The sequence below is a fragment of the Drosophila melanogaster genome, chromosome 2L, assembly GCF_000001215.4.
Source record: "Drosophila melanogaster chromosome 2L".
Taxonomy (NCBI): Eukaryota; Metazoa; Arthropoda; class Insecta; order Diptera; family Drosophilidae; genus Drosophila; species Drosophila melanogaster.
Window position 1 is genome coordinate 20036089 of NT_033779.5, and position 18759 is coordinate 20054847.

Consider the following 18759-nt stretch of genomic DNA (forward strand, 5'->3'; position numbering starts at 1 on the left):
ACTGAATACGGATATGGACACCCGGCGTATGCGTGATATCTGCAACAGCTCGTATCTCCATACTGCCTTTAAGATGCCCATCAGGAGCACTTCCTTGTTTACACATACACTGATGCGTGTAAGGACTCGCATAACCCTCTGTTTGCAGCATGATTGAAAGCAAACAATGAACAGGCACAAGATACATTTATTTACTCTTAATTCGGCGGCAGCCATTTCCCTTCCCATGCAACAAGCAATTTCCATAGAAGGGCATCCACCGAGCTCCGCACTTGTTGATGGACTCCTGGCGGCGAGCATTGTTAATTTGAATACTGTAAACACACTTTGGTATTACGCTTAGCCGTCGGCAGTAGTCTCCATTTGCATTCGAATTTTCCAACACATTAGGCGACTTACACACTGCCAAATGACTTGTATTAAGCTTATCAAGCTGTTTGCATCGGGGGAGTATTAATTATCAGACGCATAAGCTTAGTTTTTTCGCTCTTTCGTTTGAAATAAGCTTCCTTCTTCAACAGATTTCTAGAAATCAGAATACCAAGGTCTTTAGATTAATACGAATAATGTGAATTACAATGCTTAGTGAAAATGTAATAGCTTATTAGCAAAATCAAGTTAAATATCTTATGATATCCTTGACTTACATTCCACAAGGCGTACTCGATCCGAAACCGAACCCAGTCTGAAATGTAACACCAAAAATTCGGTTGAATATTTACAGCTTAACAACCACTTTAGGGAAGCTTAAAAGCCGAGTGAAATAAATAAAGCCCAATGTACACTTGGTCATAAACAAGTGTATGACATGACTATTCATGGATGGCTTTGCGTGTCACATAAAATGGCGTAAAGTGGCCATCAAAAAATTGACAGAACATTCAAAATGGAGGAGTGGGCAAAAGGGGAGCCAGGGGAGTTGGCCAACATCAATATGCCGCTTGGGAGCGTGGGTATTAAAATTGAAAATTGAGAAAAACACATTTTGCGCACTCTGCACCATTTGCAGCTGTATAATAATTTTTACCAAACATCAAATGTCATTCGGAATTTATGTTATGTGGCAAATATAAATACTGTGTAACAGGTCCCCCATATGAGAAAAATTCTGTGAATTTCCATCGATTTCATTTATATACAATTTCTTGAATATCCAGTTTGAATAGAGAGGAAAATATCAATTACTCCATGGTGGCCATCGATAGATATTAGTGGTTAATTTAAACTCTATTGGCCCAAATGAAATGCAACTAATTAAACACATCCGTGACGCAGCCGAGACATTCGATTTGGCCAAGGAAATGACGGCAACAGCAGTCCAAACAGAACCTAGTCTATGACATTTGGGCCACAAAGCCGCAGCCTTGGTATTTGCTGTGTAACTGCGTTGTGCCAACCGCAAATGAGACAGTTGCGGCCAGACCAAGTCGGATATGTATTGGCCGCAAAACGAGCAGCTCTTTAAGCCATATTACATTCGATCGCCCACGCACCATTCGACTCAAAATCGATGGGTCTTTTGCAAGCCTTCGTCTGGCCTCATTGCCTATTTATCAATTCACTTTCGATTGGCACTGGATAGTCGTTCAATTGATGGACGGACGACTCCTTGTTTGCCCTGCCCCACACATGCATTCTTTATGAGCCCAAGTGGCTACTACTAACGGGAACTAATCCGTAATTACCTCAAAGGTTAACGCAATCAGAAGCGTTTATGTGTTATTTCGAAAAATAAAAAAGGACAAAGGCCTTAGCAGGATAACGCGTACTTAGATTTAATTAGGAGCTCGCATTAAGTGCCCGTGGGAATCGAAACCAGAGTTGAGTTGCAAGCAATATGCTAGTTAAGCCATCAATTGGCATTTGGACATTACCTAATAGGATGACTAATAGGATTGCAAAAGTTGCTGTTTATAAGGGTTTTTAACATTATGAATTATGAATATGAAAGAGTCTGCCAAAATTTGGCTAAAGGGGTAAGAAAATGAAGGCGCATTGGCATTCAGACCCCGTGTGTGTCAAAGTGGAAAGTTAAGAGTGTTCATGGCCAGCTCTTCAATATGCAGCATGCAACAGCTGTGCCACTTTAAGTTGCCAGCTGAATCACATCATTCAGGGCTGGTGCCTTTTGACTTTCAGCCGCCACCCATTAGCGCTGCCCCCATTTTTTTGGCGGCATAAAAGCCTTTAAAGCGTTGCCGAATCCCTTTGGGTCAATTTACAGTGCGAAAACTGTTTGCCAAAGTGAGTGGCATTTGGATTTGAGGCGGCTTTCTTGGTAATTGGTTGTCGATTTGTGACAAGAGCACATACATTGCACAACTGCCATATTAATGAAAATGCATAATCTGCCGAGAATTGATCCCTTCCGGCATGAAGACGCATTCGCCAAAGGCGTGACTATTTCAATTATAGACTGAATGCAAACGGCTAATAAGATTCCAATAAAACGTCCGTTTGTCACATAATGAGCATGAGTACAGAGCGCCCCGGGCATAGATATAATCAGGGCTTGTCAGTTCTGGGAAATTCAATTTGAATCTCAGTAATATTAACATGACCGCACTAATTACAACAGCATTAGCTACGTTGATTGATGGGCTGTTTGTAGGACAGAACCTGTAAGTCTTAAATCAACAGTGTATGATATGAATTTATCCGCGAGTTTTCCGAGCTCTCATCTCCTTGGCAATGCACTCAAGTTGCGACAAAAGCCGAATGTTTTTTTGGGTCAACCCCCGCTTTCCCTTTTTCGCTTTTCCGCTTTTCCTTTTCCGTGACAGTTTCCGCGTGCTCATTGTGTGCACTCACTCACAGCAATTGTCTGTGCGCTGCTCATTTCGAAGTGGGTGGCTTTTAATGGGCATATTAGCACTTGAAGGAGTCTCCAAAATCTCAGGAAGCTGACAAGCAGATTGTTCTGCTCGGCGGAAAATCAAAAACTTGGCGAAACAGACCCAACAAAGCTGAGGCGTCGCAAAAGAGATACGGTTTCTGGAAGACAAAAGCGAGTGACAGGATCATTAGGGAAAGCAAACAATCTTGGTTGAAAACTTCGTGCCGCAGTTTCATAATAAGCCTTTGCATTTTCTTTTTTAAAACTCATTTAACTTGAATGTATTTCAGGTTACGACGATTTAAAAGCTCGTTAAAAATGTTATGTTCTGTTATTTTAAAGTATCCCCAAAACTGAAAATTTTGAGACAGAAATTCATATTGTTTTTGAAATTTTATTAAACAACTATCTATTGTGATTTATTTTCTCTGTGTGCTAAATTGATGCGGATACTTTGTAATGCTTCTATTCAGCTCTGTGCTATACACCTTGTTAGCAACTTGAAATGAAATCCAAAAACGAGTTATCATAAATATGGCCAACTTTCATCACTTCCATTCACGGCGGCGCACAGGAAGCTCGAGAAACGCGTGTATAATCTTTCAGCTAGCGCTGCTCATCCATCTATCTTCACTACCTGTGCGAGTATTACCTGTGCCAGAATGTCAGGCCAAGACAATTGCCATTGTTCACGTGTTGCGCTCGGAAAGTACATACATACACCGTGTGGCGGGGGAGGGGGGAGGGGATGTTGGGTCGACCTGGGACATTTTATTATTATGACGAGTGCAAAGCGTGTCAACAAACACGCAACAACGTACACGGATCGACCAAGTGGTGCTCCTTTGGCCTTTTTCCTACTCCAGCGTTTTCAAATCTTGCACATAACATAAGAATAGTATGAAGAAACGAAAGCGGAAATTTGGGCCAGAAGTGCGGATTGAGGATAAGATATTGCTGCATACTTCTCGACACTTTTGAAAGACGGTAATTGAGACGGTAATCTCTAGTTGTATTGATTAAAAATCGTAGCACATTCAACAACTTTAAAGCCCTGTGTATTATTTTCATTGAAACTGGAACAACAATTTTCGCCGAAATGCCCTCTTCTTGCCACTAAAAGTGGGCAACACTTGTGTGCAAATAACACACGCTTCGCACTTTCCCAAAGGCGCCCACTCGCACGGCTTAGTTCATAACGGTAATTCATTCGCATCCCCAACAGCTGCTGCTTCAACGAGGGCGTTGGGGGCGTGGCACATGGATGACAGTGGGTGGCGGTGGCCAGGTCGGGTCAGGCAAATGTGTCAGCAGTTTTAACTAACTGCATGTGTAATTTTAGCTGCATCCGATGGCCTGTCATCAGTTCAAGTCAACCATGTCGTATGTGCAATTTGTTAGTGATAAGCCAGCTCACTGGAAGCCGAGCGCTTGCCACTTAATGACCTTGCCACGCCCCCCAGGCGGAGATAACCACAAGCCTTCAGGAAATTTAATCATGGCTGACACTAATTTATAGGCAGGGCAGCAAAAAAATACTTGTTGCACACTTTCCGGCAGGCGAAAATGAAGGCAAGCTGTTATCAAAGGGTTGAGACTGTCGTTCGGTTCCGAAATTTTAAAGCATATTTTTAGCTTTAACCTTACACATTTATCGGCGGAAAAAAGGGGAGGGATGACCAGATGGCCAGATGGCCATCCGAAGTGGGCGTGCCAGATTTAACGACTTTAAGGCACGTTTAAGTGAGCAAATATTGACCAGGTGATGGACTGGACCAAGGATGCAGCACGGGAGCACAAGCTGGAGCAGGTGCCGTCCAGCATTTTGACTAATTGACCTGCGGCCACCAGATGATGGCAGTGATAATCCCGCCCGAGTGCGAGTAGTTCCATGCGAACGTACCGAACCCCAAGGCAACCTATTAATAAAACCAGAGAAATTCTCACGCTTAATTAAGCTATCGATTCGTGGCTGAAAAAATCAAAGAAGAGATAAACGAATTGAAGTTTGCAGGCGATTTGAAAGCGAAAGCTGAAAGACAAATTGCGGGGAGTGCGAGCCAATGGTAATCAATCGATGGTGATTTGTCAGTAAGCAGGAAACTTTCTCGAGGGATACTAAATAATGGCAAAACAGGAGAAAAGTAAGACATATAAGTGTAGATATAGATTCATTTCTTATTTCAAGCTTATTCAATACGCAGTGTATCTCCGACATAATCACTTTCTTGTTTTTTTTTTTAGTCACTTTAAAGGGTTTATATAAGCTTTCACATAAATCTGAACCAAAATCCAATAAAATTAACTTTTGTCAAACTAAATATCAAAATGGCTGATAATAAGTACAGTGAGATGTAGATAGAAACTTCAATTTCGACTTTGCAATCCAGTTACGAAACCAAATGCATTCAATGTAAAGCTGCCAAAGAAGAAGTTGCCAATCATTTGAGTAATTTTCGGTGAACCGAATGTGGCGACTGGACAAACACAAATGCATTTGCACTCTTGTCTAGACACTCGTCGTAGTTGGGGCATAAAAACCACATGGTAAAGCCACCTCCATTCGGATCCACTTGCGATATCAATGGACCTTTGTTGGGCAATGGGTAATGGCAAATGGGGAAAATGGGTAGCGAACCGAAAGTATTGTGTGTCCTGCTGTTATCCCACCTGTCAAAAGGACCTCCTCCCTCGCCTGCACAATGCAACCCCCAATGAATGTGGGCAAATATGGAAAGTAATGGCCCGATTAGTGAACCGTACTGCGGATGCCAATGACATTAGCCATTCAGCGATGGATAAGTTTAGATACTTTTGTCACCGACAAAACTTTCAACTACTTGCCCACGAAGGCGGAAGGAGATCGCTTGCAAGGATATGGATATGAGCTTATGTAAAAGTCAATGAAACCCCTTCAGGGAAACGCTTTGCGTAATTTCAGGACGACCTGGCGTGCACTTCTCCAAATGCAAATGCTTATACAATTTATGGGTCTCAGCGAGTAACACAATTCCATTCCCTTCGATACACTCAACTCACGTTGAGTGCTCCTTGCAATTTGTTAATGAAATGCCTTTCAATGCTACCCGCCGTTTGCCGTGACTCTAGCTCGCCAGGATTATTAATTACATATATTGGTTAAGCGGAGAGCAGAAAGTGGAAAGTAACAAGTGCCCCCATCGATCAAAAGCTGCAAAATTAATTTAATGAACGCCTTTGTGGTGTCAGTAACTTTTGCCTCAGGTGGGCGAAACCGTTCAGATTCAGTTGTAGGTCTAGAAATAAATGCCTGGAATTTAGGATGTCCTTAAGTAAATTGATAAAGCAGTCATTAATTTGGCCAATTACGCAAATATACTTTAAAAAGAGGACATCATATCCATAAGAAAATACATGTCGATAACGAATATTTTAACATACTGAAAGCAGCTTTGACATTTTGAACGACATGTGTAGTTAGAGAAATAGAAATTTGCTATTGCCGTTTATCAATGCAAAACTTCTTGAACAGAAAACACTGAATAATACACTTAAGCTTTGGAAGAACTAGATGTCTTTGCACTTACTTCCATTTTTCGATCCAACTGCAATTGAAAACCAGTTGAAGTGGCATGCAACGCAAACAAGATCTTACAGTGCTGGAACAACAGTCTCGGCTTTCAGTTCGCATAGGATGGCAGATGGCAACCCAATAACAAAAGTGTCCCAGCAACGAGGGCTTTGTGTGAAATTTGCTTAAACGAGGGGACAGATGGAGAAAAATAGATGTTGCAAGCGGCGTAAGCCCAAGCCATTCACCTCTTAAGTCCAACTGCATGCCACACTACGTTTTACAATTCAACCGACCGACTGACACTGCCAATCGCCCATCATCCCGGGCTCCAAAGTTCCCATTCCCAGTGGCAACTTTGCAGTGCGGAATGGTTGAATGGCTGAGGCGCCTCCATTGGGGGCAGACATTCGAGTGGCTCCAAATCCCCAGCAATTTGTCGCAACAACTCGCATTACATTACAAAACGATGTGCAAATAGAAACGGCTGAGAGAGCAGCAAACTAAAGGGATTTGCCATAATGGTCGCCCCCAAGAATCCTTGGGGTTTTCGGTTTGGGTTTTGCTTTTTGCTACTTTGCCGCCTCTGCCACAGGCTTTATCTATTTAATAACCCGACGAATTGGGTAGCCGGGATGGTGGAACTGGAAGCGGAGGTGTCGGAATCCGGCTTAGTTGGGCTTTAGTTAGTTGTCCTGTTTTCATATTTAGCGGAGCATTAAGTTTCATATTGTAATTGCAGTTGCCTTTCGTCCTCCGAGTCCTTTTATTGACCATGGAAGCTCTCCCTCCGTTTCCACTTTGCGTTTCTATTGTTAAAATGGTGCGATCCGACAAAGTTGGTTATACAATGGCTGTCTTTGTGATTGCCTTTTAATTAATGACTGGAATAGTGTAATTAAAAGTTGGACTATTCCAATACGACGAGTCATGAAAACTGAAATAACTGGGTCGACATATGGGTCGTTTTAAAAGATTTTTTTTCTTTTATAGAGCTTCAAAATAATTTAGATACTACTTAGGTAAATTAAATTAATAATCATATTCCGATCAGCTCACTGACTTCAAAGAAATTTGAAGGGCTAAGGCACCAAACGATCTTTGTTCTTTGTCTTTAGTTCCAGATAATTAAAGCCAGATTTAAGCAAAATTTTCCCAGTTAGCAAACGGTATGGTAATATAAACGGGCAGTGCACAAAGCAACGAACATTTGGCATAGAATTTTTATGGATTCAGCATGTGACCTCCTTGGTGAGTCGTCAAAACCGTTTTCTTGGCCCACAAACAACCTTAAAGTTAAACAGAATCGTGCCCTTTAGACAGTTGGCACCATAAATTGATTAAGCCAAAGTGGGTGGAACAGTCGAATGGCTGGTAAGCTGCATATTAACATCATAACAGGGCCAAACAGCAAATCATAGAAAACGCAAAATGACAAACACCTCGTGACTCTTTTGGGACTCATAAGTGAGCAAAAAAAAAAAAGAGAAAAACAAAAACATAAAAAATACATTTGTGTCTGCGCAATGCTGAATTTGTGTATGTTGCGTGCTACATGTGGTTTCAAGCACGTTCCCGACGACATCAGCGAATATGTATTTTTCTGGGACCTCTGGGAGCTGTTCCATTTCCGCAGAACGAAGTCCTTAGCCTGAAAAAATGCAATGATTTTCACTTGTACATAATTCAGAAAGTCGAATTAAAGGTTAAGTCGAACGGAAACGGAAATCACTGACTGACAGCTGCTCCCCTTCGACGACTTCAATTGTGTCGCCCCAGTGCTAAGTTATTTATGATTGGACGGATGTGAAAGTGAAATGAATTGAAAGAGTTCATGCTAATTAGCCTGGCCACGGGAAAGTTGGGTGCGAACTGAACAACAATTTTAATTGCATTGCTAAAGTCTTTCCGCCACTACAAAAGTCAATTATGAAAAGCGTCTGAGTGCCAGATAGTCAACGGGTTTCAGCTTCAAACTTTTCCAGCCCCTCGACATTTCGGGGCCAAAGGTCACGTACAGATTTCGTTCATGGCAGTTGTTGAAAAGTATATTAAAAACAGGCATAACCGAAAGAACAATTAACCATTTTTGCTTTAATTTTAAATACATTCAATTGACAGCTCTCAGTTATTGCTTAAGCACTGATGAATGCAAACAAAATACAAAAATGTTCACAGAACTTGTAGCTTTATAAAACTATTCAATTTGAAAACGTCTAGAATCTGGGCAACAGTTTTACTCACTTGCCTCAAATTTTTGGACTGCCCTTAAAATCCTTGGGGCATGGTAAACAAAGTTTATGATTTTGCCACCGTTTTATTGTTTTGTTCATGCAAATTGTTGGCGGCACTTAGTTTTGTTTACAAATACTTGTGCATATTTTTAGGACTGTCGGGCTACCAGTTGACTAAACAACAAAATCCAATTTTTTCAACAAGTTTGGTAAGCGGAAAATAAAGCTTGAAAAATTGGGGTAACTGAATATTCAACAAAAAATTAGGATTAGAATTAGAATTAGGATTATCCTTTAAATAAATAGAAGGAAAACTAAAATACATCCTTTCGATATTCATACTTAGATTTAATCAGCTTTAATACAAGAGAACGATAAGTCGACTTCATCGACTATCAGATACCTGTTAGTCAGAATATGGAAACAACTATTTTCCACATTGCCGTTCCAATAAAAGTGGGCCTAAGATGGAAAAAAAACAAAAAAAACTCAAACCTGCGTCTGTGTGCCTTTGACTAAAGGTACTAAACTAAACTATTAGTACTGACTAAATACTAAATATCCGAATTTTAGCTTTTATAGTTAATACGGACAAACGGATGCACAAATGAATGGAAGGACAAACGGACATGGCCAGATCGACGCGGTTATTGATCCTGATCAGGACCTCAAATACTTTACAGCTTCGTTCAGAACGTAACATTTCATTCAACGATTCAACTTCACCCGTTTACTTAACTACTAAAGGGTATACAAAATATCAGAGGAAAACTTTAGGGAACAGCACCTTGATTAATTGAATTTTGGTCACCGATTTTCCGCTACTCAGGCATTATCCCCAAACATTTTCCCCCGATGAGCCAGGCCATAATTTGCCTTATCGCCTCACAACAGAGTACTCAGCATGTCCTTTTCATTTGGTGTTCGGGCCGGAGTTATTTAATTAATTAACACAAACTGTCGCTTGTTTCACGCTTCAGCGTGTAAACGATGTTAATGGGCTTTCAATTATGCCGGGGAACCCCCCGCCAAAGCGTATGCAAAGTCCAACAAACTGCAAAATAACAGTGGTCTTTGGCTGTCGACATTGCAGGATGTAAGGATCAGCCGGCGAATGGCCCAAGGATGTCCTCGTCCTCGTGTCAGACGGCTGGGCAAGAAGTAAAAAAAACTTTACAAACTGTCACAGGGATTTTGTCCATTTGATTGCGTATGTAATTACAGTGCCACGACCACTTGTCCTTCATTCTACTTCTTCCCTGCCACTCCCACTTTCCTCACCGCCCACAACAGTCAGTTCAATTTCAAGTTTTTGTTCAGCCATTCAAAAAAGAAAAGGTCAAAGGCGAGCGGGGCCAAAATTGAAGGCAGGAAGAAAGGTACCGGCATTAAGCTGAATCTACAAAGTGATTTGGAACTGAAACAGCGATTTTGGCCATCGACAGGACCAAGGATTCACTACCAATCACCGTCACTCACTTCAAAGGACACGTTTTGTTCAAATGATACTCAACGTTGGGACAGTCATAGAATTTACTAAAATATCATAATAAATGGATATGATTAAGTTGACTTAGTTAAGGTTTTGAATAGATTTCGCAGATGGAAAGTGTTTACATATTGAAAGGTAAATCGATTTGTAAATTAGCTAGATTCTTAAAAATGCATTTATGGTTTTTATTTGAAAACGGCCTCCTATAGATGTAAAACACTTATTGATTTGACCACTTTCCTTTAAATATTTACCAATCCCTAATTGCTTAAATTAGGCAATTCATATTGCCACGAAGGCCTTGTCGCTCCGGTTCAGTGTCTCCTTCGAAGAAGTGATTAAAAATTTATTAAAGCCCAACTCTCATTAGCTAAGCCCGAGAATTCCAGCCACTAAGCCGCTGCTCGAATTAAACCAAAAGTGAACCGCAGAACGAAATTCAGAAAAAAGCACTTGACTTGAGTCGCGCATTAGCCTCGCAAGCCGCTTACACAATAATGAAAGCCTACTGTTCGGGGCATTCGTTTGTAATTAGAGCATAAATTTCAATTTCACGCTTGCCACCACTGAGTGGCAAGAACTGAAGTGAACAGTTTTCCGGAGAAAACCCCGAAACCCTCAACCCTCAACCCACAAGCCCCATTGTGGGGCAACATTTAACACTTGGCATGGGAGCGCAGCACGTGCCCCAACATTATGTTAATGCCACCAAATGAACAACAAACAACGAGCGGAGCAACAATGTTGGATGCTGCTTTATCTATGCTTTTCAATAAGTTGTCAACGGCGATTTATGGCCATATTTTATGTGGCGAAATTACAGCAAAATAAATGTGCTGATGGCTGCCGATACGTGCAGGTGCAACAAATTATGGATGCGTATCTGCAGCGAACAGGAGCCTTTAAATTTAAACCGCGAGTAATTTGCAATATATTTTAATTGCCCCATGTAAAATGTCAAATATTGCATAACGATTATGCTGTCAAAGTGGCAATAAATTGTATAATACAATAGAAACGTTACTGGCACCTACCAAAAAATAAGAAGAGATATGCAGACTATTTGGACGAAGTGCGAAGTTCACTTATGTCACATTCACACTCTTCGAGCCAAATATTTTGCACAGAGCTCCTTTGACAGCAGTTCCCATGATAGTGCTGCCTTGAAACTACTTTCCAGCCATATCATGGTTTCACTCTGTGGCCTAGACAGACAAATAAGTCTGGTGTTTATAAATAAACCATCATTGCCATAATGGCCATCATCAGCCAATGCGGTTGTTCGTCCTCCATTTGCTGCGTGCCACGAAACCAAATGACCAAGCCTTGGCAACGCAGTGAGTGCCAGACTTGCAGTGGGATTCCCCCGGAGGGCCACATTTCATTGCCATTATTGGCACATTGGCTGCACTTTGTGGTGCTCCATGGCCGAGGGATCACTCGGCTCACCTGGCGTCGGAGGCAGCTACGGAGTTAATAGCAACTTAACTTTGATTATAATGGATGGCCAGGCAAGATGTACGACTGTTTCTGTTTAGTCTTCAAATGGAAGGAAATTGCATCTGCATTTGTATATTGTTATGGATTTTAAATATATAAATTTTATCTGGCTCAAATTGTTCCTTCACTTTGTTTGTTGTCCTTGCTATGGTGTTGATTTTCATTTATATCTCCCACGGGAGTATCTCTTTCAATTTTGGACTTTCAACTATACACACAAATATATTGAATATAAAATGTAAATTTGTTCATTTGAATACCGCATACAAGTCCCTCAGGTACCAAGCCACATCAATTAGCTTGAATAGCATATGTGGTTATATTTTCTCTGTAATAAAGTTGGCTAAAAACTTTTTGTCCAGCAACTTTTTAACCTTTTACGCTGCCAACTCAGTTGTTAATGCCATTTGAGTAACTCTGCAGATTTCCGCTAAAAATAGAAAAAAAAAGTAGCACGATGAAATAGCACATCTCCACTGACTAACCGAAAACCAAAGTTTCTTTTCCGCAACTTACGCTTGCTGCCAAAAACTTTTCTTCTGCAGATATTATCAACCAAAGATTATGAGGGTTAAAGGGCAGCAAGTTTACAATTTGTACGCTTTGATAATGGCAAAAACATGAGGAGCGGAATGTTAAGCTGATAATCCAAATCAGATTTAATATTTCTTAAAGCTTTAAAACGATTTCCCCTTCGAAAAAGGTATTAGACAATGGCCCGCAAAAAAGACATCAATTGCCGTGTAATCTTAGACATTCCTTGACTTTCACACGCTGGCGGCTCGAAACCGAATGAATCGATGTGCGTAACATATTTTGTTAGATTTTTCATAAGCCCGCTTGGCTCCGTGGCCATATATTTGCCATTTTGGGGCAGACATTTTGAAGTGGATATTGATGAATTTATATTGGATTTGGGTTGCATGCTGCCGCTGCTTTCTGCCCTCCGTTGGGTTTGTTCTTTCGCAGGACTTTATATTTGAGCTTAAGTGCTTATTTGTTGTTATTTGTAATTTGAGTTTTTGGCTGTGTGTGTTTTTATTTGCTTTCCAATGCCTAGCATGCAGAAATTGATGACCCATGTGGTCTGTCGACTTTAACTTTGGACAGGCTATTAATTTCTGGCCAAATGACCCTACTCACCTTCCTCTCTCCTCCTCCCCCCCCCTTCCGGCCTTCTGTTTAGGCTCGTAGATTTAGGATTTGAATCCTTGACTTGACACGTGGTCAGTTGTTATTCGCTGCGGGATTATGCAAAACCTTGTAAATCAAAAGACCTACAACTTAAACGCATCATCAAGTACAAATACTGGTAAATTTGTCAGAGTTCCCCCTTTACGGGCTTGCACCAAAAGCTGATAAAGCTGCTTATGTAAATGAATACCAAATGGATCGACCAAAAGGGTCCTTCACAAAACGACACTCACTCAAAGTTTCCACGATGGCTGTCTGCTTTTAAAGACTACATTAGATTTGTACTTATCTATGATTAGCATTCGTGAGAAACTGCAGGGTTAAATTTGTTCGTATTTTATGGGATCTTAAACCAAAATATTTCATTGGTAAACCAAATGTAAAACTTCAATTCCAGTTTCTTATTTGATTTGCTTACCAACCGATGTATTGTTGTTGATGCCTGACCCAAACCCGAAAAAAAGGACATGCAAATTGTGGATAGAACCAGAGGCAACTTTTCCGTCACCCAAAATATGAGCTCCATACTGCAAAGTTAAGCTTCATTGGGACCGACAGCTTCTACTTTTTGTCACTCGTCCTTGTTCGAATTCCTTTGTAATATCCGGGGTCCTGACCCGAATTCTTTCAGCTAAGAGAAAAAAAAACCAAGGAGACAGCGACAGCAGCAAATCAATCAACGCAAAAGCCTTGCAAATTCCTTAAAGACCGTTTTTTAATCAAATTGGAAGTTACTAGGCTTTAAGACCTATGTATCTGCAGGTGTCACAGGCAAGTGACGGAAAAGGCAAATTAGGTATGTAAAAACCCCCCTGGAGCTGCAAAACGATTAGGGACCAAGTGGAAAAACATAAACAAAGAAGACCGAGACAACAATCGGCTTTGCCATTTCTATGCTAAACAACAAACCGAAAATTACATTCATTTCCTGCTTCCGGCATCACGTAGCCGCACTGTAGTCACCAAGGCTGCAGCTTTGAGTGTCTGGGAGTGTCGAACAAAGTTTGGCCAAATTACTAACATCCTCCGGGGCAGGGTAATAGCCAAAAAGTCCTGTTTGCAGACTAAGGACACACGACATTGTTCTAAAATGAGGAATTCTTTAAGTGTTTGTGGAAAATAGAGAAATTATGTCTTCTTAATTATGTGCCATTTAGTGTTAATACTATCATTGTTTTAGCTATTAGTAAGTTATATTTTATAAAGTGCTCAGCTAAATAAAAATCTTAAAATTAAACAGTACAACTTTTTTTAAATTAAGTGTATGTTTTTGTTCTGTTTACCCAAATTATTTATATTATCTGATAAAGTTTTTCCCCTGAACGAAAATAGTAATAATTTGGCTGGCAGACACATTAGACATAAGTTAATTCTCCTGACAATGCGATAATGCCCGGCACATTGTTTACTCCTGGGTACGCACCTAAGTTTATCTCAAATTGTTCCTTTCACGCTGCAAGTTTTCCTGCCCCTGCTACTATAAATACAATTGGCCCATTCCTGCAACACATACCTGTGGCAACTGGCGCCCCACATATTTTATTATTGTGGCAGAAAAACCAAACTTGGAAAAAAAAATTTAATCAACATGACTTTTGTGGGTGTTTGTTTGCCTGCCTCTGGTTCGGACCAGTTCACTTGGCGCCTACACAATCCTGCACTCCTTTCAGAAGAAATCCCAGCATAAACCAGAATGGAGGGAGGAGAATCCGTGCGTAGTATTCAAAAGCGGCAGCTGCGTCCTTCTCGATTTTAATTAATGCCAGCGGGAACCAAGTGAAAAAGTACAAATCCACATGGATGCAACTATTTTTAGCTTAAAGCCTGGACTTCGCAGGAATTTTTGAAAGTGGTCATTTTTAAACTGAAAAATATTATAACTGCACGTACAATTTCAAGTAAATACAATAGTTGAAATTGAATGGCAGGAATATCTTCCATAATATTATATTTCGTTCCTAATGGTAGACAAATGCAGAGGGTATCAACTAAATGCCAAGCAATTTAATTTCATTAGTTATAAACATTTTCGGGCATAAAAAACTAACCACATGGCTGGCGCAGCACAACAGGGCGTATGATTAACGCCCAAAAGCCACAAAGTAGGCAACACGAAAACCACAAAATGTCAGCCAACAGCAGCGGCAGCAAAGGCTCATCAAATATGTTGATAAAACACAAAAGATTACAACGGAGCTGGTTTAGGGAAAAAGGGTCCCAGGACCAGAGAGCACCACCGCCAGACCAGGACGAAGGCATCTAATGTGTTTGTCAAAACGTTTTAATGCCCCATCCAGGGGCTGGGGTCCCATAAAGCCAGCCAGATAGCCGGGCACAGTAACCTTTTTTTTTTGGGGCAATAGTTAAAGGTTCGTTGGGGTTCGGCTGACCAGCACCAGATGACCTTTTTCGCACAGCGAAATAAAAATTGTTGAATAAAAGGCAAATAAAATTTGTGTGTCACACAAATAAGGGGCGAAAAGCCTCGTCAAAGTCTCGACATGAGCACAAAAAAACAACCTGTTGTGCATGTGTGTGTGGGTAGGGTGTGTGTGTGTTGGTATGGGTATGCATGTGCGTGTGCGAAGGTCTGTGTGTTTCGGGGGCGTTAAATGTATTAGTTGGGCTATGCCCTAAAGGCTATTTAAACGTCGTCAATGTGTTTTTCACGCTTCGCTTCAGAATCCGTTGGGGGAAAAATCACACTACCCAACATAGAAAATGTTGAAATACCTCATACTGAAGAGTACTCAATAGCTTACTTTTGACTATACTATATTATCCCTTTTTATGAATCTATGAATCATATGATCAGTTTAAATTAGCTCAATAAGTTACAAGCGCTTCTTCGGAATTCTTTGTGTTTCGAAAAACACGTTCCTTGGTGTCGAGTGTTTTTTTAGGATAAACTGCTCAAAGAGGCCCTCGATGTTCAACAATGTGTTAATGGGATTGCTTATTATGTGTCAATCAAGCGATTTTCCCAGCCCAATTCCAGAACCCCCCGAAAATATTCGTCATGTCATGTACCATTTATTGCTTGACGCATTGTTTTTTAAAGCCTGCTAAGCCGTGATCTTCCCTCGATGGCCACCAAGAAGCTGCACATTCGGACGTAAATAGCATCATTATCTAGGAGACATCGCACAACTCATTCGTCATTCGTCAAAAGCCAACAAGAAGGCGTCCCCAGAGAACGATGATAAATCACTTTCAATTTTGACAAACGTTCCAAATGTCGCGCAGTCTAGGGGCACATTTCATCGGCCAAACGCCCACTTGCTAGCCCGGCAGATACCAAATTTCCATACCAATGCCGGAGTGGTCGGTCGGACTCCGCCGGGCAATTGGCCAACGCTTCCGTCCAACAAATCACTCTCCGGCGGACATTTCCGAGATATCATTGTATCATTGGCCAAAGGCAGGTCAGGACAGAATGGAGCAGGAAAGGGGAAAGCGAAAGTCAATTCGATTAAAGCTTGGACAGACAGATCAGAAAAAAGATGGATGGCGGTGAACTGCAAATGGTAAATCATAAAAAAGCAGGCGGCTTGATTATGCGATCAATTGCAGTGCAGTCAGTTGTTAAGTCTTAAAGCGCTCTCCACATTTTAACTTAGTTATCAAGGATTGATAAGGTGCAATTAAAGATACATTGATTTTTCTTTGGTAAAACACATTCCTGGGAATTATTTAGAAAGAGCACTTAAAATGTGCTTTTAAAAAACCTTGAACGATCCACTTATAAGCCATCATGGCGGCACTATTTCTTGGAACACGTTCCCCTGTCTTAACTACAATTCAATTTCCGGCTCGCCTTGCTGACATCACGTATACGCAGGCTATCACGTATACGACAAGTTGCATCGCCAGCCATCAACAGCCAGCTCCTAAGAAAATATTTCGCCAGCACTTAACGCCCCAAGCAATCCAGCTTTCTTCGGATGCTGCTGCAAAGACTTAACATTCCACTTCCGGCTGCAGCGACAGCAAAAAAGACCCAAAACAATATTCGGGGGAAAGTGTCTCTTCCTGTTGAGAAGCTGCTGTGCATAATACTGCATACTCATTTCGGGCCATTGTTCAGACACTTCCCGTCGTGAGGGCTCCACTCGAGGCATCTCCCCACTTTGCCCTGGGGTGCTCTGCCCCAAAGGTGAGCCGTCGTCTATCAGGATGCCGGCCGGATTCATCACCATCTCCACCACCACCATCTGGATGCAATTCCCATCCCTTCGAGCCGTGCATATACTGGGTTCTGCTTATAAATAATTCAATTGCCATTTTCCTGGCCATATTCTATGGGCTGCAAAGCGAACATATGACGCCTGCAACGAATTACAAAGGACGGAAGGGAAGGCCTCACATTTGATGTGAAAAACATGAGGGTCCTTTGCATTGTCTAGCTCACGTCTGTGCTGAGTGCGAGCTAGAAATTGCAGTTGTATTGATTATTTTTAAATTTTTAATAATGGAAAACCAATGACCTCGGCCATTAGACAAGCCATTAACCCATGACATCATGACATCATTTGGTGAAATGTGTGAATTCCGACAAAAAACCGTGGCAACTAATGGTGCCATTGGCGCAGCTGTTGGGTTTTTCTGGCTCCTAACCTTTCGAGGGCTTTAACAGTTTAAATACAAAAAAACGCATTGAACATGTTTGAGTGTGCGGCCCCATTGAAGTGTAGTCATGAATAATATTCGCTCATAAATTGTTTGCCAGTGCACAAAATATGTATTTCACTGTGAAAATATAAGTTAAGCCGCTTTCATCATCAGTGTTTGTCCAATGTTCAGTGTAAGAGTTTTTTCAATGGGAAAAATGTATAAAATATAGTTTACAAGTATTTTGAACTATGAACTTTGTTCTTTCATCTTTTGGCTTGACACTAGTTGAAAGAATTTTTATTTGTCTCTTATGGCTCACAGAAAAATTAAAACTAAGAACTGTCGTATAAACATGCCCCATAATATTCTATATTCTTGTAATATTAACGATGACCATGACTAGAAATGTTTAAGGAATAGATTAGAGACAAATTTATTTTTTTTATTAAAGTGTGATAATTAAAAAAGTGAAACCAATTTCTAGTGTAAATGTAAAATCCAACCGACGACAGCTGTGCATCTCTTATGCTGTATTTTTAATTTCCCATCCTTGTTTTCTTTCTTACAGTTTCCCATCAACGCGAGGCAAAAGTGATAAGTGAAAATGTTTCATTTGAAGCGGGAACTGAGTCAAGGCTGCGCCTTGGCCCTCATCTGCCTGGTGTCCCTCCAGATGCAGCAGCCCGCCCAGGCGGAGGTGTCCTCGGCTCAAGGTGAGCATCTCGTGCAGCCGCCACCCGAGAAGCAATCCTCTAAAGACTCTTTTCTAGGCACTCCCCTGAGCAATCTCTATGATAATCTGCTGCAGCGCGAGTACGCCGGACCCGTCGTCTTTCCCAACCACCAGGTGGAGCGTAAGGCACAGCGCTCACCCTCTCTGCGCCTGCGATTCGGACGCAGTGATCCGGACATGCTGAACAGCATTGTGGAAAAGCGTTGGTTCGGCGACGTCAACCAGAAGCCCATCAGGTCGCCATCCCTGCGTCTGCGCTTCGGCAGGCGGGATCCCAGTCTGCCGCAGATGCGGAGGACCGCCTATGATGACCTCCTGGAGCGGGAGCTCACCCTCAACAGCCAGCAGCAGCAGCAGCAGTTGGGTACCGAGCCGGACTCCGATCTGGGTGCCGACTACGACGGACTGTACGAGCGAGTGGTGCGGAAGCCACAACGACTTCGCTGGGGACGCAGTGTTCCTCAGTTCGAGGCAAACAACGCGGACAATGAACAAGTAATAATTTTCATTTCGTTTTGCAATACAAATAACCTTATTAATGAAACCATTAGAGTAGCATATAGCACAATTTTAGCACCATTTTTAAAGTATAAAGATCTGGACATA

The 18759-nt window shown here is 41.5% G+C and overlaps 1 protein-coding gene across 1 annotated transcript in view, besides 1 other annotated feature; it reads left to right on the forward strand.

The window, feature by feature from the left end:
• sNPF (short neuropeptide F precursor) overlaps positions 1 to 18759 on the forward strand; it is a 28459-nt gene that overhangs the window by 8174 nt on the left and 1526 nt on the right. Inside the window, exons 2-3 of the mRNA NM_165316.2 lie at positions 17989 to 18133; positions 18191 to 18648. Coding sequence (NP_724239.1) covers positions 18025 to 18133; positions 18191 to 18648 — 567 coding nt within the window. The 5' untranslated portion in view covers positions 17989 to 18024. The remainder of the gene's footprint in view (positions 1 to 17988; positions 18134 to 18190; positions 18649 to 18759) is intronic.
• Positions 8987 to 9303: a mobile genetic element.